General features: G+C 49.8%; 8 protein-coding genes across 8 annotated transcripts; 4 read left to right on the plus strand and 4 right to left on the minus strand.

Moving 5' to 3' along the window:
• Positions 1–533: 533 nt before the first annotated feature.
• PV06_08580 (uncharacterized protein) lies at positions 534–1,995 on the minus strand (the record flags this gene model as incomplete). The annotated part of the gene is made up of 5 exons (XM_016409933.1): positions 534–621; positions 687–809; positions 872–964; positions 1,045–1,550; positions 1,603–1,995. The coding sequence occupies 5 exons, from the start codon at positions 1,993–1,995 to the stop codon at positions 534–536; spliced, it is 1,203 nt and encodes a 400-aa protein (XP_016260241.1).
• An 840-nt stretch (positions 1,996–2,835) lies between these two features.
• On the plus strand, positions 2,836–3,352 carry PV06_08581 (uncharacterized protein; the record flags this gene model as incomplete). Its single annotated transcript, XM_016409934.1, has 2 exons — positions 2,836–3,150; positions 3,217–3,352. 2 exons carry the CDS (start codon positions 2,836–2,838, stop codon positions 3,295–3,297), a joined length of 396 nt encoding a protein of 131 aa, XP_016260242.1. The 3' UTR covers positions 3,298–3,352.
• Positions 3,353–3,447: 95 nt separating this feature from the next.
• On the minus strand, positions 3,448–5,361 carry PV06_08582 (uncharacterized protein; the record flags this gene model as incomplete). The annotated part of the gene is made up of 3 exons (XM_016409935.1): positions 3,448–4,632; positions 4,694–5,102; positions 5,159–5,361. The coding sequence occupies 3 exons, from the start codon at positions 5,359–5,361 to the stop codon at positions 3,448–3,450; spliced, it is 1,797 nt and encodes a 598-aa protein (XP_016260243.1).
• A 506-nt stretch (positions 5,362–5,867) lies between these two features.
• On the minus strand, positions 5,868–8,017 carry PV06_08583 (uncharacterized protein; the record flags this gene model as incomplete). The annotated part of the gene is made up of 4 exons (XM_016409936.1): positions 5,868–6,732; positions 6,787–6,989; positions 7,045–7,542; positions 7,592–8,017. 4 exons carry the CDS (start codon positions 8,015–8,017, stop codon positions 5,868–5,870), a joined length of 1,992 nt encoding a protein of 663 aa, XP_016260244.1.
• Positions 8,018–9,365: 1,348 nt separating this feature from the next.
• PV06_08584 (uncharacterized protein) lies at positions 9,366–11,137 on the plus strand (the record flags this gene model as incomplete). Its single annotated transcript, XM_016409937.1, has 5 exons — positions 9,366–9,587; positions 9,643–9,999; positions 10,057–10,143; positions 10,195–10,280; positions 10,330–11,137. The coding sequence occupies 5 exons, from the start codon at positions 9,366–9,368 to the stop codon at positions 11,135–11,137; spliced, it is 1,560 nt and encodes a 519-aa protein (XP_016260245.1).
• A 713-nt stretch (positions 11,138–11,850) lies between these two features.
• Positions 11,851–14,325, plus strand: PV06_08585 (uncharacterized protein). Its single transcript, XM_016409938.1, has 6 exons — positions 11,851–12,262; positions 12,326–12,406; positions 12,463–12,608; positions 12,660–13,386; positions 13,448–13,520; positions 13,583–14,325. Exons 1-6 carry the CDS (start codon positions 12,136–12,138, stop codon positions 14,235–14,237), a joined length of 1,809 nt encoding a protein of 602 aa, XP_016260246.1. The 5' UTR covers positions 11,851–12,135; the 3' UTR covers positions 14,238–14,325.
• Positions 14,326–14,413: 88 nt separating this feature from the next.
• On the minus strand, positions 14,414–17,364 carry PV06_08586 (uncharacterized protein). The gene is made up of 4 exons (XM_016409939.1): positions 16,892–17,364; positions 16,097–16,829; positions 15,772–16,017; positions 14,414–15,719 (listed from the first exon to the last, which is right to left on the minus strand). The coding sequence occupies exons 1-4, from the start codon at positions 17,206–17,208 to the stop codon at positions 14,610–14,612; spliced, it is 2,406 nt and encodes an 801-aa protein (XP_016260247.1). The 5' UTR covers positions 17,209–17,364; the 3' UTR covers positions 14,414–14,609.
• Positions 17,365–20,238: 2,874 nt separating this feature from the next.
• PV06_08587 (uncharacterized protein) lies at positions 20,239–22,443 on the plus strand (the record flags this gene model as incomplete). Its single annotated transcript, XM_016409940.1, has 3 exons — positions 20,239–21,047; positions 21,111–21,548; positions 21,600–22,443. The coding sequence occupies 3 exons, from the start codon at positions 20,239–20,241 to the stop codon at positions 22,441–22,443; spliced, it is 2,091 nt and encodes a 696-aa protein (XP_016260248.1).
• Between the last annotated feature and the right edge of the window lie 293 nt (positions 22,444–22,736).

Raw genomic sequence — 22,736 nt, forward strand, 5'->3', positions numbered from 1 at the left:
CAAATTGATAAGCAAGACAATTGATTCATAAAGTGACCATCTCGACACCGTGAGATCAACAACGGTTTTGGTTTGGTTACCATCACAAGTATTCGGGTTAGTTGCAATGGATCTTAGAAATTCCGCAGGACAGCGTCGTCTCGAGGGCAGAATTGGACTTGACAGATGCACCCACAGAGTGTGAGTATGAAGTAAGACTATAGAGACAATGATGCCCCAAATGCCAGTCGACTTATGGTGTACTGTAGACAGTACGTGGGACTTCTCAAAACCAAACAAAGACCAAACCTAAGATTTATCGCTTCCTCCAAACTCGAAACAACATGTACGCGCTACCAGTAAGAGCCACGAGGGCAGTAGATCCGACAACCATGAATGCTTGATCAAAGAATCCAGAAGATCTTCCATCACCTTGTTTGATGACCGGGAGTGGTTTGTCTACAACCGATCTAGCCCAAGATTCGAGGTCTTTCATAGATCTAGAGACTGTGAGATTGCGGAAAATGCTTGTCAGATTCGAGGATTGAGCAAGTCTAGGTCGTGGGGACCGGAACAGAATAGTCGGATAACGTGGAGATGGACTCGGCGGAATCGTCTGATGTTGAGGTGCAAATGGACCGACTGTCATGGCAAAGAGTTAGTGACTGAAAGAACCAAGTGATGGATTGACGGTATTTCGTCAGTACTTGCCCAATAGTTCGGCAGGGATGTGATTCGTGCAAGAAATCCTTGCGTCGGTGTATCTAGATAGATAGTTTGCTTCGGTTGGCGCGGCAAAGACATATGAAGCTTGTAGGGGTGTCTTGAGGCTGTTCAATGTCAACGTCAGCGTCTAGTTGCTTGAATGAATTGCTGTAGGGAGGGGACTTACCCATTACACAAGTCAATTGCATCGTCGAGACTGGTTATTCGACAAACCAAGATGACTCGACCTTCGATACGACGACCTAATGGAGCCTTTTGCCTAAATTGTGAAGAGAGAGGTGCATTAGCCTCAGTCAATTCAAAGTCCAGAGCCAAATAACCAGCCCATCATCAACTCACCGATCTTTGACTTCGACAATGTTACCACTCGCACCAGACATGACGACTCTGACGCCCTCACTACTCTCGAGCTCCTTCATGATCTGACCAACTCCATCAGATTGAGCTTTGGGGGAGGAGCGCTGTTGATGATTGATTGTTGAATTACTTGGTTTGGACAATGGTGTGGTCACGGCTTGCACAAGATGAAACAAAAAGTCGTCGGCCACGAATTCATTGACAAGGACAAGGTCAGGAGCATACGCTGCTCGGCCGTTGAATGAGACTCTCGACGTGCCAATGATGGATGCAGCCTCAGACACATTGGCACTTCGATCGACAATCGCCACTACCTTTGCAGAGGACGACAAAGTGTCATCGTCCTCTTCGGCCTGAGACACAACTTGACATTTGGACAAAAAGTCCTGGGGTGGTCTTGTGCTGCTGATGGCAAACACGTCGGAATCCAAAGCTGAAGGCAACATCTTACGAAGCAAGCCCGACACTTGGGTCAATGTCGTTGGGAGCTGTAGACAAATTAGTTTGAGTTGAATGGGTATGAGTACAATTCAGACATACCTCGACAACGACACAGTTACCGGCAGCCAGAGATGCCGTCAAGGCCGAGATGACGGAGTAAAAGAGGTTCTGCTTGGATGGAATCAGATAGACGATGCCTGTGTTCGTTGTGGTTGCTTTGAGATTCTCCAGGGAATGTTGCTGTTTGATGTCCTCCTCGAGGTTCAACTCGTCGTAATGTGAGCGTAGTTCCGATATGGCCAGGGCGTATTCCAGAGTGACTTCGGCCTCGGTGTGTCCCGTATCTGCGGCGATGGCATCTTTGATGTTGGATGATTGTGTTTGGATGATGTTGTAAAGAGAATGAAACGACTTTTGTCGAAACCGAACAGACTGAAGTCTTCCTTCCAAACATGCTATCTCTAAACGAGAGAAGGATGATACTTCTGCCATTTTTTGAATCATTTGGGATCAGAACTTCTCTAGTTTTTGTAGCTGTCGGTAGGTGTAGGTGAGTGTACAGAGAGTCTTGTGTATCTTGCACAACACGTTTCGAGTACTTGGGTCTGTACTTCCCAACTATGCCCGGAATGATGATAATGATTTGGATAAAACTGACATATCCATATCTCTCTGTCTTCGTTCTTGCCGGTCTTCTGTATCCGTACAAAAGTAGGTTTACTCGTAATGAATCTGAGGTCAGCTCCTTGACTGTCTTCGCCCAAAAAGAGCACCTGGGAACCTTCGGAAGGGGTTCCGCGTTTTGTAATTGTTACTTGCCCTAGGGACACAGTAAGACTAATGTCGATGGTGGTGGTCATGAATGGGGTACGGAAATTGCCACCTGGAAAAAGGGGGTTATGGGGGCCTCTACGGAGGACGGAGTACCTAGAGTTAAGGATCTCCAAGCCCCTTAAGCCTAAGAATCACCCCCCGGAATCTGAGCTCTTTTTAACCCCAACTCATTCCGATTAGGCTTGTCAGTCCACCGTTCAATGTCCCATTTGACGGACGATACTCGTGCTTTCATCGAGGCCGAATACCGATCATCACCGGTACAGGGTCCAGAGTAACTGGAGTTAGTCCGTGTAAGAAGAGGTGGTTTTATGGATCTGCAGTAACCTACCTCGCCATACCTTGTTCGTATCTTACCCTTCAGTCGTATTGTGCTGCTAGGTAGAAATTGTGTCGACTGCGCCCAACTTAGACCTTAGGCGCATTTTTCTTTTTGGGTGCAACAGGTTACGTTCCTCGATTCGCTCAGAACGTCTTACATGATCCTTTGACACCAAAATGGCCAGCACGGAAACAGTGTTGGAACCGACCACCCTCCGAGAAACCCTTCGTGTCTACAATGTCCATGAAAGTGGAAGGGAAGAGGCTGAATCGTCTCAACAACAACAGCAAGAGCCGCAAGAGCTAAGAGAGCAACAACGAGGCACAAGAACAAACACAGACCAAGACAGAGAATGGCCTTCGGATTGGAGGAGGATGCCACCATATCGAGAATCGAGTCGGACTCATCGAGTTTCCGACCGAACTGCTGGACAAGACGCCGTTGAAGGTGCCGTGGTGGTGACCATGTTCAGCGGAGTATGGTTATTGGGGGTGAGTAGACATGATAAAAAATGAAAGCATGAATCATTGAAGACTGACATGCTATTCAATTCCAAGAACATCAATCGACTATGGCGTGCAACTGCTGGGAAATGGAATGATCAAATCATGAGATATCAAGTTGGAGGAGAATGGTAGAAGATGACGATGAGATGGCCATCGCTCAGTATGGAGTATGTAGGATGAGTTTGATGTACTGGTTACTGACTGATACACTGCTTGTGGGTCAAACCAAATCTATATTTTATATCTTTCACTGCATAACCACTACCTATACATCTTCACAATTCATGCATTCTTCTTCGTCGGTACCACAGGCATCAACAACCAATTCTCATAATCCTTTCCGAAATGAACATGATTGTTCCCGGCAAACGTTTCCTGGCTTCTGTCGTCCTTTGAATTGTGTTCGAACAGTCCAGCACCTTGGGTGTCACCTGAAGAAACTTCAAACACCAGACGGTCACCCTTCGACATGACAACGTTGGTCGGCCAGATCTCGATATCAACAGGGTAAACCTCGCCAGGGGCCAGTGGTGAGTAATCGGTAGACAGGTACTCTCGGTGTGGGTGCCACGGAGTTTGATGTCTTGGACTTTTCTCGTTGACCTTGCGCAGACCAACCCGAAGCCATCCTTTCGTGATCGGGACGGGATCTCCGACCGTACCGGTGTAGAGGATTTCTTTACCCTCGGCGTTCAAGTGTCGGACGGTCAAGAAGAGGTCAATGTCGCTGGGTTTTGTCGTTGAACCTTCTCCAGGGGTAACCGACACGTTCAAATGGGCGACGACGTGACCAGTGAATTCGGTTTCCTCCGTGAATGGTGCACTGGTAAACTGGACGAGTTGCTGGTTCTTCAAATCTCCCAATGCCTTGTAGGACAATTTGCCCTCTTCTTGGCTAGGCTTGTCTTGTAGACCTTGCGACGGCGTCAGAAAATACTTTGTGTATCGAGTATCAGGGATGGGCCATTGAGAGCCGTATCTCGTCGGGTAGGCAGTCTCGGCCGCCGCGTCGTTGAACCCGACATCCCCTACCCTGACCTTGTATCCCACCGTGGGTTGCTCTCCCCTGGACCATCCGAGAGGGTCATTGCCCTTGAGGAAAGCGTCGAGGAAGCTGTGTTGCATGTCTACGCATTCCTTGGTGTAAAAGGGCAAGTCGTGTCTGCCGGTGACAAACCTGAGGTATTTGTGTTTGGAGCTGGCATTCATCCACCCTTCGACGTTGCCTCGGAGGTGCAGCAGGATACCACCCCAGTTGCCTACCGACAGTAGAGGAACCTCAATGTCGGAAATGTCATAGTCTTTGGTGGCGTAGTATTCGTCGTCCAGAAACCGGTTCTTGACGTTGTCGATGTTTTGGTCGTGACAGTTGGCCCGCAGCTCTTCTTCAGGTAGATTGCCTTCGATCGTGTCTGGACCCCAATTGCGAGCTGCTCGTCCTGGACGGCCATATTGATTGACGATGACCTATTGATGCCCAATGAGTATGTATGGCTAGATTATGCCAGAAACGAGCCCAGTAACTCACCTGACGATTCCACCAGAAATCAATAAAAGTATTACTGAGGATGCCACCATGTCTGCATCGATCCCGGTAATAGTCACTCATCCCCTCCCATGGCACAATACAGGCGAGTCCCTTGGGTCGACGAGCCGCCACTCGCCATTGACTGCCGGCGTAGTAACTGATGCCCAACAAACCGACCTTGCCGGAAGACCATGGTTGTGCGGCGGCCCATTCGATCACATCCTTGAATGCGAGACTGGTGTCTCTGGACATGGTGTTAAGCACACCCGGTGACTGACCAAGACCGACCTCATCGGCTCGAACAATAGCATATTCATGCTTGGTCCAGTATCCAGGATCGGGAGTCTCCCAAGCCGAATGTGGAGAGTGATGCTCTTCGGGGACTTCTGCAAAAGACGATGCATGGAAACTGGACCATCTCATAAGCACAAAGAAAGAACCATTCAAAGAGTATATGACACCTACACGGAATAGTGAACATCCTTGCCATACGGTCCGTATGTCACAAGGACAGGGAATTTGGCACCTTCGGCTGCTTTGGGTCTAAAGATGTTGCAACGAACAATGCCACGACCTTCGTTCAATGGGATGGTCGCATTCTCCTCATATATGTAATCAAAGGAGGTTGTATCGACCTTGTGAAGGTCATTTCTTATCTTGTTTGGCATGGTCTGTTCAAGAAGATTGTGTCCTTTGGACTTTTGCTGTTGAGTGTGAGGTGAGGACTGTACACAATAATTACCTATTAGCCAGACGGATGGTCACCAACAACAAGAAACTATCTAGACTCGGTTTTACTCGGTCGAAGTATTCACCCCAAAAAATGTTCTGGAATGGTCGGTCCTAACGAATACTCCCCGATGATGACTTGATGGGTGGTGATGATTGGATTGGTGCATTGTGCTTTGTTGTCTCGCTCCGCGGCATCCGGAACCCCAAGATGGTGCCATATGCACCACCAGCCGGATTTGCGTATCGACCCCTACGGAGAACACAAATTTGCCCTTTTCCGGGGTAGTCCTACCCTTACGAGCCTTAGCCGAGGCTCACAAGGACACCCCTGCTACGGAGTAGTAGGGAATGGGTGGCGCTGGGGAGACATCTGTTGACTGGTTCGCGTGGTCTACTGGGTTTGCATCCAGAATTTGTGCATTTCAGGTTCATTAATTTTGATCTACTTGATTTCGTTCAAGACCCGAGCCAAAAGCTGAGCAATGTGAACTTTGTGCAGAGACAGAATCCGTTCACCTCGCGCAATGGGCGCTTGTAGTCCCGATGGGGTGTGACCACCACTCTCCTCGATAACCGCACCGCACCATAAAACCAGAGTAGCATAATATACAGCGTATGGGACATGAGGAGCTTCATATGGTAAACGTCGAGGCTCAGATGTCGAAAAAGAAGCCCGAGGAGGAGGTTGTTGGGGGCCTTGTTGATCCATTTTCGTGGCGGCTGTGAATGCTCCCTCGATAGAGATGATCAAGTTCTCAGCATGCCACTGTGCGATTTTGTAATGCCGATCTTGTGTCCACGCGTAGACTTCTCTAGCCGCGAGACTCTTCTTGGGGTCTCGTGCTGCCGACCCAGGCGCAGAGTGTGCAAAGTTTTGTAGGACTGTAAGGTTGGCGTGTAGCATAATGTTCATCATATGGTAGACAGCAAGACACGAAAAGTCAACCGTGCCACGGCGAGTACGAAGCCAGGTATCGCAAGCCAGTTCGGCAAAGTCTCGTTTCCACAGAGAAAGACTTTCCACCGAAACATTGTCGGCACCGTACGTATTCTGGCGTGGATATAAGGCCGGCCAGAGGTGACTTGTCAAGGAAGATAGGGACGCAAGGTCGAATTCGGTGTTTATGGATGGTAGTGATATGTGACCGGTATCTGTGAGATTGACTACTTCTTGGTGTAACTGAGTAAGTCGACTGCTGTGTGAATGATGGTCAATAAATGAATCAATATGATGCCATGACAGTGACGGTGGGCGCTGCATAATAATCGCTCGGTAGCAATCGAGAATATATAACGTCTCGAGTAAGCTATTTGCCATGAATTAGCAGGTACATGTCGTGATCAATCATTCAATTCCTTACCGTGCTTTGTCGTTGTCTTTTGATGCAAGTCTTTTACATGCTGCGCTATATTCTTGAACAGACTTTGAACACATTAGCTTGTCGATCCCGTGGACCTGACCAGGAGTGGAAGTTACATGGATCAAGTTGCCATGAAAGGCTTCGACAAATTCATAACTTCTCTTGTCACCACTGCAAAGGCCATACAGTTCAAGGAGGATAAACTGTACGAGGTTAGGGGATACGCTGCTTTTGATATCAAGAGCAACTTATGCTTACCGTCTTGACCACAGTAAGTTTGTCATCAGGGTTTGTCGACAATTCGTCAAGTGAACTTCTGACGTTGAACGAGGCTAACAATAACCGTCGAGCATCGTTGTACATGGATTTTGCTACTTCGGAACTACCAGCTACAGTGCAAAATAATCCACCGATAGCAGCCATGGCGAGAGTATACTCGGCTCGACTTTTCCGGCTTACCGTACAATCTTTGAAGAGCGAGAAGGTCTGGGGGATGTTTCGACGAAAGATTTGTAGGAATACTTTGACAATATCTTTGTTATGGTCGTCCAAGTTTGGTGGCGCCGAATACCACATTTTGCTGGCCTTGTTGAGGGATGGTGATGGAGCCCTGGACTTCCTGTCAAAGTATTCCTGCATGATGGCTGTGAGGTTCTGCATTGAAGATGAAAGGACATGATCTAGAAGTGGCGAGTTTGAATCGAAAAAGTTGTCGGTCCAGGCAAAGTCAGACCCATCGAACCAAAACTGGCTGTTCTGTGAAGGACGTTAGGGAAGGTCAGCGACCAAGTTGGGAGATGCGAACCATAGTAGGCATCTGCCAGAAGTCGTTGATGCCATCGCCATCTGGAAGTGGGTACAGCATATCCTCCCCAAGCGACAGGTTGTTGTCGTTGGTGGCTGTCGGGTCATACACTGGTTGAGCATGAAACTGCATGGATATTGTATTTGGGTAGGTTTGGATTCCTTCCATGGCCGAAGTCATGGTAGGCGGGACGTCCAAGTTTGGGTGCTGGGTTGCGAAATTGAGGTCTTGCGAACCCTCGTGGTCGGGAGATGCGCTTGCGGTAAATCCGTGGCCATTTGGTAGACTGCTGGGTTGATCTTCGTTCCCAAGTTCGGCGTGTGAAGACAGGCTGGGGGCTATTGAAGGCGCCGTCGATGCCGTATAGTGACAGTCTGAGGTGGTCGACTGGCAAGGACCGCATGGCTCGTTTCCATCGCAGCGCATTTTCCGCCTTCGACAACTGTCGCAAGCAATACGAACTCGCTTGCGACCAGAGCCTTCTCTGGCGGCATCGTCGGCGCCATGGTCTGAAGGAGCCGCATGGCACTTCTTGACATGTACGGCTTTCACATCAGATCGTTGAAAGGACCTGCGACAATAAGGACAACTGAAAGGCTTCTCTTTGGTGTCTGGTTCGTCGAAGAGGTTAAATTAGCGCCTCCAGAAAAGGAACCCTTGTACTTACGGGTTCGTCGATGCCTTGCTAGATGTTCGGAACGTGCAAAGCACCGGGAACAGATATCGCACTGGGATGAGAGGTCAGCGGGATGTACCAAAACCGCCGCGGGGGAAATCTCTGGGTCGCTAATGCTGGCTGGGAGGATCTAGTGGGCTTTATGATCAACCGACCTTCTTGTCCTGACGAACATCAGGAGATGTATGATTGACGTCGGCCATCAGCAGACAGTCGAACACTCGCGTCTGGAGTCCCAGTTCCAGGAAGGGGGAAGAGGAATGTGGAGAGATGTGTGAGAAGCTGGGGAACCCGAATCTGGAGGTTCTTTCACTAAGATATTTGACGAGGAAGCCTAGGCTACTCTTGGTGTACAATATCTCTCGCCCGTAGCATGTGCGAGGAGGGTCGAGGGAGGGTCGGACAGCCTAGACTAGCCCCGGGAGTCTGGTCAGTGTGGGTGCCACCAGTGGGCCTAAGCGGTGGAAAGGATACGAGATTCGGAGTATGCCCCGGAGGAGGACAGAGGTGGACGATGGCTACGACGGATGATGATGATGATGGTGATTGTTGCGATGGTGTATTGGTGATGGCAAGTTTTGGTGGCATCAATTTAGGTGCCATAAGCAGTCAACTCGAGGGACCACCAGGCGGGAAGAACTCCCAATAGGCGTCCTTCATACTCTATGAGTAACCGTTTAGGCGCACCTAAAGCACCAAGAGTCAACCACGATCGGCATCGCCGGGCGTCATTAATAACTGAACTTTGGTGGTTGGTCAGCTACAACAGACACTAACAAATTCAAGCGAATCCGGTTAGACAGGTGCCAGACTCAGTACAGTACAGTACCTATGTAGTCCTGTAGGCTATTGACCAGACACCAATGCCCGTGCATTTATTTGCACGGGAATGCCTTAGCCCCGTCTTAGAAGGCCTACTGACCGCCTAAGAAAGTCCTTTAGGCATCAATCACCACACCTGCGGGTGACTTGGCGTGCCAATCCCTCCCCGCACCACCAACCAAACTCCAACCCTTGAGTCCTCGTGAATCGATTCTCTGGGGAACTTATTGTACATCATCATCATAGACAACAGCCTTGCATGAAGATGCCCCAGACATGCATCACACACCAGGAGCTGACCAGGCAAGGCTATCCGGCTCGCGACAATGGCCAGGAGAACGTCAACCAACAAGGTGGGATGTGCACGATGCCAACGAGTCTCCGGCCGTGACGTTTCTCGATCGTTTTCGAGCTGCCTTGCTTCACAGTGAGGGTGCCGAAGAGGATTCTTTCCTGGACTCAGAATCGGTCATTGACAGTTCAGAGAGTCTTAGTACAGTGAGTATCTGGCAGTCAGTTTGAACAAGCCATCATCTTACCAACGTATCGTTAGTCGGTCAGGTCATATACGTATCCCATGGTTCTTTTATCAGATGTACCAGCCACACCGTCCGAAGAACAGTTGGAACGATTGCAAGGCGTCTTCTTCACCACCTTCAAACAACATATCTTCATGAAGGCCATCGACATTGTGAATTCGCCTTTGGAGATCCTGCCGCCATATCTCCAGTATGCACTTGCATGTGTAGGCTCGATGACCTCCCCGGATGTCGACAATGTCTTCACCACGCCAAATGGAACCATCCAGGCAGACGCTGCGGCGAACCTGTTTGTGGCTGGGCAGAAACTTTGGTCAGTCATGCTGGAGGTCGACAATAGGGAGACTCGTCTGCTCGAGGCAGTTGTGGCTGTAAGTGGGAGGACTCCAACATTCGATGAGTGCCAGCGCTAATTCAATCCTTCAAAGGCGATCTTGTTGGTCACTTATGGCATACTATCGTCGGATAGGACAGTATGGAGGAAATCATCCGGCCTGTTCTGCAACATTGTCACTGTATGTATCTTGTGATCTCGAAATGAGCCAGATCAATCACTGACAACTTAGATCTCGAGACGGCTTCACCTCACCGATGGACACTCCCCAATGCATACACTAAGCGACTTTTCGTCCAAAGATGCTGGAATGAAAAGGTATGTCGAGAAGACTTTGATGTCACTCACGACTAACGGATATCGATAGCTCCCTCATCTCATATATGCTGCTCGCCGATGTCATGCAAGCCGTCCACCTTGACTTGGCTCCAAACTACACCTCGAGCGAACTCTTGATCAGGATGCCTTTGTCAAATCACCAATTTCGTACCATTTACAACTCACTGACCCACGGCTACGATGTACCACAAGATGTCAAGAGCCGTGAGGATGCGCTTCTGCTTCTTACCGCCTTGCTTGGTGACATTATATATACTCAACGGAGTCGACCTCCCGATATGTCACGCATTGGTCCTTCAGCCTCGCATACTCCTCCCATGCTGCGCAATCCCTACGCGCCAATGTCTTCAATGTCACAATACTCACGGTTGAGCTCTCATCTGGCCAACGCTCTTGCTCGTTGGGAACAACACTTCCAACAACAGGTTGGGAGCGACATAAGAGCCCTCTACTACTTCACCAAGGTCTACCTAATGTGCCCAAATCTTTGGGAGCTCCCTCAATTGGCCGGATACGGTGCCGATAATGTTCCCAGTCTACCACAGTCCAATACCAAATTTGATATACCAGACAAAGCCATCGACCTTGCCTGGTTAGTCCTCGACAATTGTGACAAAGCATCGAAATCTCCTGAACACAAAATGTCCATCTGGCTGCCAATTATTCTGTTCATGTCTTCGCTGGTTGTGTGGAAAAAGCTGCACTCTCAACCCTCCACCGACCTCAAATACGGTACGCTGAGAGTATTAAGTATGTTCAAGAATGAACTCACCAAACTTCCTTGGCCATGTTGTTCAGAGATGGTAGCGACACTGGATAGGTTAATGGACAATTGATCCAGCCGTGTCAACTACTGTGGAGGACTACGTATCAAGGAGGACGAAAGATGACGAGATATGAAAAGAGGATATGCATTACGGAGTATCTGCTGGCTCAATATTTACCCTGCTTACATGGCGTTGTACATATATTCGCGAGAGCTCAACTCGACTCTGTGAGGCGTTACTACTCGATGTCCTCTTTGCTAGCCATAATGAATGTGGAGTAATGAAGCTCAGGGTTGACCACAGTTCCTGGAATATATTTACTCCGAGTCACTACTGAAAGTGTCTGACTTTGGGCAGATTCGTCGCAATAGCGTTGCAGACATGTGCCGGGGGAGACGCATGCACTTGGACGAGAATAGTCAGCGAATCATCGAGTCATCACAACATCCTCCACGGCAGGGGTAGAAGAGGCAGATCAACAGAGCTCAACTCGAGGGAAGACGAAGAATGCAGAGATGGGGTTCCGCAAGATCTCAAACCCCAGTCCTTCCCGACCTCGATGATACGAGTGTTACCCTGGTTCTTTGCTAGATGGTTGGCCCCATCGAGTTCCGGCCAAAGCCCTGCCAAATGTCCTAGTGGCTCGTTCGCAAGCCCAGGCCACATGTCTAGCGACTTTGTGCGTTCTGCCGCCTGGATCCATCACATCACGCGGTCTTTTGGCGACTTCGGTACCGCCGCCGGAGCTTTCCAACGGTCACTGGACGGAGTACGGAGTGCCTCCTAAACGGAGTACTGGCCCCAAGAATCCAAGGTTCTTTGCGCGCCAAATCGACAACCCATGGGGTTATGGGAAGCCCCGATCTTGTCATTCTCTACGGGATACGAAGGGTACGGGCGACTCGAGTGGAGCGACTACTGACGGAACGCGAATTCCTTTACTGATCAGGAACCCAAAAAAATAAAAAAGTAAAAAAACAAATCAGATCCAACAAGTCGCGGTTTGTTGTAGATTATTGACGACTTCCTTCTTCCACGTAAAGAGCCAGCACTAGCAGCAGAACATCATGGCACAAACTAACGGCGTCAACGGAGCTGGACACGATGACGAGGGAATCGAAGTGTTTACAGATTACCTCATCGTCGGTACAGGCCCAGCTGGCGGCGCATTGGCATCTTTCCTGACTCAACATGGTGAGCGCATTGGCATGCATGATACGAGAGTTGTCCTTTCTGACTGAACGCTCTTCATCACAGGATTGACTGGCTTGATTGTGAGTCAAGATCCCGGCAATGCAGATACGCCACGAGCACATATCACCAATATGGCTGCCCTTGGTAAGACCGACCACTATTTGCTCTGAAAGAACATGGGCCCTTCTAACACCACCTAGACTGCCTGAGAGATATTGGTGTAGACAGAGACTGTTACATCATTGGCACCTCGGGAGACTCGATGGTTCACACCCGATGGTCGAATAGCTTTGCCGGAGAGGAGTATGCGCGCATATACTCATGGGGCAACGACCCGAAAAGAAAGGTAGGTGTTGTTGTTTGCAATGCGGTCCGGCGCTTGTCTTACATTTTGCAGGGTGACTACGAACTCGCCAGTCCCTCAGACCCATTGGACTTACCACAGACTCTGCTCGAGCCTCTGCTGATACGGTATGCGACACTGAATGGATTCAAGAGCCGCTGGGATACGACTTTTGTATCTTATGTGCAGGAACCCGAGGGTAAGGGTGTCACCACCACCTTGCACGACAAGGTCAGCGGGCGCGACTTCAAAGTTCGATCCAAGTTTCTCTTTGGTGCCGACGGTGCCCGCAGTCCCATCATGCGACAGACGGGGATCCCAATGATCAAGAGACCCGGCCAGGGTTTCGCCATCAACATTCTCATGGAGGCTGACATGTCACATCTCATGGAGAACCGTATGGGCAACCTGCATTGGCTCCTCACCCCAGACAAGGAGCACCCTGATTTCGCCTGGATCGGATGTATCAGAATGGTCAAACCCTGGTTCGAATGGCTGTGCATCATTTTCCCCACCGCAGAGGCCGAGAGAAAAGTCCGGACCCCCGAAGAATACATGCAGCGCGTCCGTGAGTTCATTGGGGATGATTCGATCGAGGTCAAGATCAAGGGCATCTCTACCTGGATGATCAACGAGACGGCGGCAGAAGCCTACTCCAAGGGAGATGTTTTTTGTCTAGGTGATGCCGTTCACCGACACCCACCGAACCACGGCCTAGGTTCAAACACTTGCATTCAGGATGCTCACAATTTGGCTTGGAAAGTGGCCATGGTCCACAAAGGTAAGCACGAAGACTGGAACGAGAAATACTGCAAGATTTCTTGCTGACAAGCAAACTACAGGACTGGCTGGGAGAGAATTGCTCGACAGTTTTAGTATCGAACGTCAACCTGTAGGCCTGGACGTAGTCACACAGTAAGTTTTGGACAATCAGGACAAAGGAAACACGAACAAGCTGACTTTTTTTGCCTTTTCAGAGCCAACGCCTCTCTTCGAAACCACAAGAAAATCTGGGAGGTGTTGGGCAACCTCGAACCCACGGTCGAGAAGCGAATGGAGGCCTTCAACATCCTCAAGGAGGACTCGGAGAGGGGCCGGAAACGCCGTCAAGACCTGGAGGCGTGCTTGAGACTCATCAACCGAGAAGAGCACGGTTTGGGCATCGAGATGAACCAAAGATACACCTCGTCGGCAGTGTACAAGTCTGACCAAGGGGCCATGCCCACCTTCGCCACGGATCCCCTGGAACACTACCACCCGACCACTTACCCGGGTGCCAGATTGCCGCACGTGTGGCTGAGCAACACGGTCCCCTCAAAGGCCATCTCGACTCTCGACCTCGCCGGCAAGGCCAGTTTCTGTCTGTTCACCGGCATTGGCGGCCAGGGTTGGAAGGACGCCGCAGCCAAGGTCTCGGCCGAGCTGGGTATTCCCCTGGCCGCTTACTCAATAGGCTGGAGGCAAGATTACGAGGACAGGTACCTCGATTGGGTCAAGGTGAGGGACGTCGAGGAGTCTGGTTGTGTGTTGGTGAGGCCTGATTATTTCGTCGCCTGGAGATGTCAGAAATGGGAACAGGATGGCGAGAACAAGTTGAGGACGGTTCTGAAATCGATTTTGTCAAGGGGTTGAGAGAGTCTGAGTCTGAGGATGAGATTTATAGATATCTTTATTGCCAGGGTTTAAAGACACGAGTAGTGATGGAGATGTCAGAATGAAGCAAGCAAGATCGATCAAACTACTGTTCTGTCTGGTCTGACAATTGACCTAGAAGGGGTCGGTTTTCCCTTTGTCTTGACAAGATAGACATCATGATGAGATTTATTTCGTGTTCTACATGTTACATGCTCGTGATTTTTATAGATTAAAAAACGTCCAACGAACCAATACCGTATTATCTCATGGATGGGTCAATCATTTAATTCTCCATCGAACCCAAAAATCGAAACAGTCATATTCATATTTCCCATCCACATCAACTCATACTTGTGGTCAAACCCTTTGCTAAGAGAAATCATTGATAAATGTCAAGAGCATGTCGTCGTTGAATTGACCTGTGCCGTTGGGCGGTACTACGGGGATCGGGTTCAACTCCGGGTACGAAAAGGAAGCGAAATCGTGGTGATTGTTCGTGGGCTGGAATTGAAATCCCGGCGGGTTGGAAACACCACCTGGGCTGCTCCCCATGGGTAAAAAGTTGGACCAATTCCAGCTCGAGAATTCAAACGAAGCCGTCCCCGAGGACAGAGAGCCGGAGTTGGACGAGGAGTCGGTAGCTCCAACCATGACCATATCTTTGGTCATGCCGTCGGCGGGCGAGTGTGAAGGGTTCACATGAGGCTGTGACAGTTGTTGGGTGTTGTTCTCTACACCACCAGAATGAGATTGTAGTTGCTGTTGCTGTTGTGTCGACTTTGAAAAACCCAACCGGTGTAAGAGCGTGGCGAATTTGTTGGACAGACGCTGCGAAGAGCGACAGTATGAGTAGATTCGTAACAACTCCAAACCTTTGTTGATTCCTTGCTGGACGTCCTTGATGAATTCTGGTCGTTGTTGCGGTTGAGGGGGGTCGTTATTCGTTTGCTGTTGCTGTGGTGGGTTCGAGATCAAGTGGACGTAGATGAGAAACAAGGTGGACAAGGCAGAAGACAAGAACAAATTGAGTAGTGGTTGTTGTTTCTCGTACAAGCCGTGTCTCTCATTCATGGTCACAATGGTCGAGATGTTGTCGGTGGCGAGGTGGACGATTTTGTGGACGTGTTCGAGGTTGGCCTGGAGCGTCTGCGACGAGAACAAGAGTGGTCTCATGATGACGATCTTGAACTGGTTGGCCCGTAGGTACAAAATGAATCGCAGGTTCTGGGTGCCTTTGTCCAGGGTCTTGTTGTTGAAGGCCATCTCGGTTTCGGATTCGTGATTGTCGAGTGAGCTATCCATCCGTAGGTCTTCGGGCAAATTGGCTTGCCATCGGCGCACTTGGAAGTCGATGAATTCGAAATCTTCACTGTTGATTCGGTATTTGAGTCGACCACGGTCGTCGGTCACGGACGCCCACGCTCGAGGACCCATGCGCATGTACGAGCTCATGGCCGCCAGATATGCCGGCATCGTTTCCTATGACAAAGTATCAGAGCTGATCAAAACAATTCTGGAAGATCAAACTTACTCCCTCGGGAATGTCAACGTCTGCTTCCTTCATAGTCAGGGGCAATCCCGCGTTAAAGTTGAGTTGCCTATCGAGGTACATGCAAGTGGTCAGAACAACAAGAAGCCTCGAGTGTTCTGCCGCGTGTGGGAAAAGGCGTCGGCGAATGTGCTTGAGGTGGAGTCCAGCTTCGATCATGATCCTCGAGGCAATCACCACGTAGCGTGAGGCCAGTCTCGAGTCATCCTGGTTTACGTGGAAATATGCCTGGAAGAAGTCAGCACGGACGCACGAGTAACTCAAAGACGCCGTGAACGCCATTATTCGAGAGCGAGGGAGGACTCACTGTGAGGAGAAGGAGAGCCTGGCCTTCCAAAGTGAATGTCCGTGCCATTGTCTGGCTTGAAATGACTGGCTTGAGGTCTTCGTGAAGTATCTTTGCCAGTGGACACGATCCTCCACCTTCACCCAGCAGTGCAATTGCCAGGACCATCTTCAGTTGAGCAAGGTGCAAGGTGGTAGGCTGATTGAAGGAGTCTGAGATACTGTTGGGGACTGAAAAGACAGAGTTGGCCGTTCTAATCAACGCGTCAATCTCGACGATTGGATGAAGAATCCCAAGCGTTTCATGATACAGCTGAATCAGCCGGAGGGTATCGTGCAGCTGAAGACCGTGCAATGGCAGTGCCGCTTGATCTGGAGATATGGGACCCTGCGACGTGGGTACATTTTGATCTTCGCTCTCGTGGGAACTCAAGGCCGCTGCCAGCTCAGGGTTTTGATTGGACTGGCCTGGGCTTGCACCATTTTCCTGTTCTAGAATGATGTTGGCGACACCGAAGCTGAACTCTGCACTGGTTGGGCCTGCAAAGACTGGTGATGATCCTGGCGCAGTAGAGTCTTGCATGCATTGCTGCTGTGTCTCGACCACATCGTTAGGGAGAGCATGGCTGCTTATCGAACCGATTCCGTGCTCCTCGGAAACCTCATCTCGACTACTAGACGTAGCATTTCCCCGTTCTAGGATGGCAATCTTCTTTTGCAGACGGGCCACGATATCCGTCAATTCTGAGAGTCCACTGAACCAAAGAAAGAGGTTAGACAATTGATCGAATCAAAACGTCTCCCGGAAACGGCTTACACAGAGTCGGAATTTCTGGAAGAAGGACTTCCTGATACACTCGCTGGAGCATTACTCCCTAAATGACCGTCGCCGTGTAGAGGCTTCGTGTACCGGCAGTCAAAGGACCTTCGCTGGCAGGGTCCACATGGCAGCTTTCCATCACATCGGATCTTGCGACCTTTGCAGAAGATACAGGCCTCCTCGACATAGACAGCCCTCTTCCGATCGGCTGGATCTTTGGCCCTGGAACGTCTCTGGGGTCGCATGGTCGACGCCGAAACTCCTTCCGAAGTCCTAGTGGTACCACGTGATATGTCGCTCGAGGAGGCCATCATGACCTCACAAAGTGTTGAAGGATTGAAAGTTACTTGGTCACGAAGCAGAGCGGTGTGAAGACGAGAAAGAAGAGGATAGATTCAGGACAGACTCTTGACTGTATCTACGGGGGCGACATTTTTCGGTCAAAAGAATGAGACGCTGTGGCTTGTGTGCCAGGCGTAAGTCGATGAATTCCAAAAATCGGCGGCACGAACGGCATCAATTGGTAAGATTCAATCTATCGACCACAAGTCCGTATCCACCTGCGGGCATGCTTAGGCCATAATGTAGTCAGCAAAAGGCGTGGACGGGGGTCTTAAAGCGAGCAATGCCAGGGGCCTCGAACAGCTAAGCACGGGCCCAACCACCAGGTAACGACGGCCTGGGGGGTCCCACACGTCTTCGAGGATGACAATAAGCGGAACGAGGTCTCGGAACAAGGCAGATTTTCAATGTACGAATGGGCGGTGCACCAGGTCCCCAGGCCTTTGCCCCTGCCCACGAGATAGAGCACGCAGTACACTCAGCCATGCATGATCATGCCAAATCATCAAGGAACAGCGGAAACTCCGAGCCGGTGGTTCGGGGGACAACAGGTAAAAAAATACGGGGTATAATGATGCCCCAGCTTTGCTCTAAATATGACTAGGCACGATGCTCTGAGTTGTCAAACACTCGAATGTTGTTGGGCAAATAAGCTGCATATCCGAACTCTCGATACGATAATAGGTCCAACGAAACATGAACAACCAACACAAGCCGGTAAGTGCTCACAAGATTTAGGTCTGACATTGCGAGTTTATCATCTGTTATAGTTGCAGAACGGCCTTCATGTCGTGGTGGTTGGTGCGGGAATTGGTGGCCTAGCCTGTGCGATTGCATGCCGACGAGCAAATCCGCCATTGCCTGTGACTGTCGTTGAGAGAGCACCTGAGATTCTTACTATTGGCGCTGGAATTCACATTCCACCCAATGCTTGCAGGGTTGTTTCTTCTCTGGGTTTACTGGACAAGCTCAAGCAAGCAGGAGGGTACCAAGTCAAAGGGTTTACGCTGAGAAGGTATCAGAATGGTAACGTTCTGGTCGAGAAGCCTATGGGCATGAGGATGAAGACCGAATATGGCGCAGAATGGCTGTAAGCGAGGAACAGTCCTGGAACGACTTTCATACTAATTCGAACAGTGCGATTCACCGAGGAGATTACCAAAGTGTTCTGCTGGAAGCCGCTCGAGAAGCTGGAGCTGACATACTCACAAATGCTGAAGTTATTGGCATCGCCGAGGGTATCGGGGAGTCTTTCGGAAAGCACATGGTCGTGCTGAAAGACGGGAAAAGTCTGGTAGCGGACGTGGTAGTTGGAGCAGATGGTATTGCCTCTCTCATTGTGTCCTGGTGGTTCTCTAACACTCCCGACAGGTTTGTGGTCTGGAGTCAGGGAACTCGTTCTGGGTCGATCGTTCCCGCCTGTCGAGACTGGAGATCTTGCGTATCGAGGGACTTTCACAAGGGAACATTTGAAGTCCTTCAAGAATGAAAGAATCGACCAGTTGATGGAAGCCGAGAATGTACAGGTTTGGCTGGGTCCAGGAAGACACGCCGTTTTCTATCCGTTGAGAAACAAAACGGAATACAATTTGGTACTTCTGTGAGTGATCCCAATATGCACTGAAGACTCCTGCTCACGAATCTCAAGCGTTGGGGATGATTTACCTGAAGGCGTTCGAACGTCACAGGGAAGTCTGGAGGAAATGGCGGCAAACTTTGAAGGATGGGATCCAATGTAAGATTTTGCTATTGCTCTGGGTCAATTAATTGATCTGACGATGGCAGCTTGAATACCATTATTTCATGTCTGAAGTCTGCTTTGAAGTGGAAACTTCTCCATTTCAAAGAACTCGACCAATGGACCAAGGTGAGTCAGGGAGAATGCTGGGGACGAATGAGGCTGACAAGGACAGGGCGTGATTGCGCTTCTTGGAGATGCTTCTCATCCGACACTGCCATACCAGGGACAAGGTGCTGCTATGGCTGTGGAAGATGGCGCTATCCTCGCATTGCTCTTATCCCGGTTGCAGAATCAGGGTATCTCTGATGTGCCTGACCAGAGAAATCAGCAATTGTCCGACCTTCTGCTTCTTTACCAAGATCTGAGAAAGAGAAGAACCGAGGTGAATGTCGCAGGTGCCGTGGATACTCGACATTACTACCACTTGTCCGACGGAGATGAGCAGATTCGTCGCGACAAAGAGTTGGCGAGTCTGCCAGATAGTGCATGGCAAGGCCCGTGTAGCTTTAATTGGGGTGATGCCGAATATCAGAAGAGTTTGCTTGGGTTTGATGGGCTCGCGGACGCGGAGAGGACCTTCGACGAGTGGTCGAGGAAGAAGTCAAGACAAGCGAACATCTAAGGTCTTTGAAGATGTTTTCATTGATAGACTGATCAGAGCGACCTGGCGAATTGCGGTTAGCATAGAGAATGGTATGAGAACTTTGTGCAATTGGACGAGATTGTGCGATTTTCCAACGGTAAGCCGATTCTACCACGATCTATTGCAGCGAGCCATTTATTTCGAACATCCTCGATCGCGAGTGTAGTGATTCAAAATGCGGAAGTCGAGGTGTGTGTCGAATGGGTTTTATCGTTTGCCGCATTTCAGCTGGCCTGACTTGCTCCTAGCTCTTCGTGGATTTCGTCTCTTTTTCATTATGCCAATGTGAACCGCCTCATCTGAAGCTACTGGGAGCCGTTCTTCGCACTAAATGTAGGAGTTTGGAAAGGATCTTGTGGTCAGTGTTTCACGAGGATCGACGCGTCGTCATGTTGGCTTGAGGGATTTCAAGCTTTATGCAGCACATGTTCAATGAGAAATTCGCGGTTGGCTATTGTCTCGTCTGGCTTGACAACAGCGCATGCATCACTGAGACGGAAGAGGATGAGGTTGATCACAGTGCAGTGATAGGCGCAGGACGCGATGCTGTTTCGAAGGCTAGTGACTAATATGAAGTAGATTAGATTAGATTAGACTAGATGGCACCGACTTTCAGTAATGACTGATGCTGTGGCCCACGATAAGGATAGACTGATAGACGATCTCAATGGCACAATTCAATCATTCTACTCGTTCCTCATGGACACCGCAATCCGTCAACAACAGCATGTCACAGTCGAGGGGAGGCCGTACAGGTCACATTTGCACCCGGCCTGCATCCCATGTCGATCAAGAAAATCCAGATGCAAAACTACACATACATCGCCTTCTTGCTTAATGTGCCAGACAAATGGCACTGATTGTGTCTTTCCCCAAGCAGCTGAACGTCCACGAAGAACAAAGGGTCTGTTCAAAACACCTTCAAAGAGAATATCTGCCACCGTGTTTTCACCAAACGAAGTTTCAAGGCTTCGGAGCTTGGCTTCACCTTCGCCGGCTTCATCGCAACTCGAGCTGCAACCAGATACCACCCCACGAAGTGAATTGGATGCGTCAATAAATGGAAACATCTCAGACTATCACGAGCTTCCTTCACCATCTACTGGGCACCATGACGACTTGATCTCCGTTGTGATAGATTCTATCGCTAAATCCGGGGAAGGCAGCTCTCATGTAGTGAGTCCTGCAATTGCTGACGATGACAAAGTATTCCAAGAGTATCTTTCCAATACCCCATATGGCCAAAGTGGGCGGACAGTGCGATTTCACCCCAACTCGTATAATTCAAGTGGACCTTCGAGACCTATCGTTTTCAACACGATCCCGAAACGTGGGAGCAGAGAAGCAGAAGGTCGAGCACTAGCAGCTTCGGAGTGTGCAAGCATCGAAAAGACCATCGAGCCTTATCGGGATGAGCTTACAAACCTGTGAGTACTCAGTCATGATCCGAGAATATCCATTTTGTGGTCCTTGCTCATAGGCTCGAACAGATTTTTTGAAAAGATGAACATATCATTTCCCATATTCGATGAATCACTATTTCGCCGACTCCTTGCAACACAGAAAGAGAAGATTTCACCAGGGCTGCTGGCTACTCTGTACGGGAACACTCTGACGTACTGGGACTCTTCTCCAAGGCTACGCGTGCTTCAATGTCCTGACCACTACTCGATTTGGATACAGGCCGAGAATGCCATGACGGCAGAGTTCAAATGCACACCTGGGATTTCCACGATAATATCTATCATTTTAAACCTCTCTGGGAGACCTAGTAGCCACATGTTAGGGAACGGCGGTCTGTTGGGTATGGCCGTTGCACTAGCGAATGCTTTCGGCCTGAATCGAGATCCAACAGTCTGGAATCTATCACCGACAGAGAAGAAGTTCAGGATACGAATTTGGAGGATTCTCCTTGTCTATGATCGCTGGTAAGATTGTGTCGTCTCTCAACTCTGGCTCTTCGCTGAAGATCCCTGTAGGTGCAGCCTGGCATATGGGACCCCACCCTTGATCCATCGAACGCAACATGATGTCCCAGCCCCGGCTGCCGAAGATCTATACAGTCCCTGCTCCAGTACAGACCAAATAGCCGCAGCCCACTGTTTCGTGGCTTTCACAACTTTAACTGATGTCCTCGGCCACTGCTTGGAGTTGGTTTATCGCCTAGGGAATGACTTCTCCAAGAAGCCCGAGGGCTCCCCGCTTGGTCTCGAGAATCTGTTGACTCACTGGGAGGACTCATTATCGGACAGCCTTCGTCGATTGGTCATTCGAGGAACAGGCCTTGCCGGACCTGGTGCAGCGAATCTTCGTTTGGCTTATCTCTCCGTCAAACTCGTCGTCCGCCGCTGTCAACTTGATCTTGACAGAGCTTCCCTTCAGATCAATGATGTGGATTCTCTTTATTACATCCAAGCTCGCCGGGTCTCTGAGGAGATTGTAGACTTTGTTCGAGGACTTGATGAAACACATTGTCGAGATTTTTGGATCCCACTCAATGCCTACTCCCTCACATCAGCAACCACTTTCCTGATGAGAAGTGCTCTCACCTCCAAGGGGCTTGTACGGAATCCCTCGCTACAACTTGCAAAGGCTATGATCGATGCACTCAGGTCTCTTCGCCACGATTATGCATGGGATCTGGCAGACAATTGTCTGTCAAACTGTAGCGACCTGATGGAGAAGATTGAGGCTGCATGTCAAGGACCAAGCTCAAACACAATGGAACTGCAGGAGCCAATGCCAATGGACATGGACATTGCTGCCCTGAATGGATTGTTTTCGGAATTCACAGGGAACTACTTTCTAGATACAGCAGATTGAGTGCCAGTTGTTTCTCTACCCCAACACTTCCTTCCAAGTCCTCGCAATCAAACAATCCAGAGCCAAATTCTCTCCAGGAAATTTCTAGGTTGTTTATTTGGCCATACTTTGGCGTCCAACGCAACCTTGCCGGTCCAAAGGTCTGCCTCTGCTGGCTTGACGAGAGAAGTTCGCTTCCAGAACTTCCACCCAAGATACATGACAAAGTAGATGGGAACTCCTATGTAGGAAGTTATGAATCCCTGGGCTGACCAATTGCCCTTGGTGAATACCTGCCATCCGTTGAACAGGAT

Source organism: Exophiala oligosperma (assembly GCF_000835515.1).
Source record: "Exophiala oligosperma strain CBS 72588 unplaced genomic scaffold supercont1.8, whole genome shotgun sequence".
Taxonomy (NCBI): Eukaryota; Fungi; Ascomycota; class Eurotiomycetes; order Chaetothyriales; family Herpotrichiellaceae; genus Exophiala; species Exophiala oligosperma.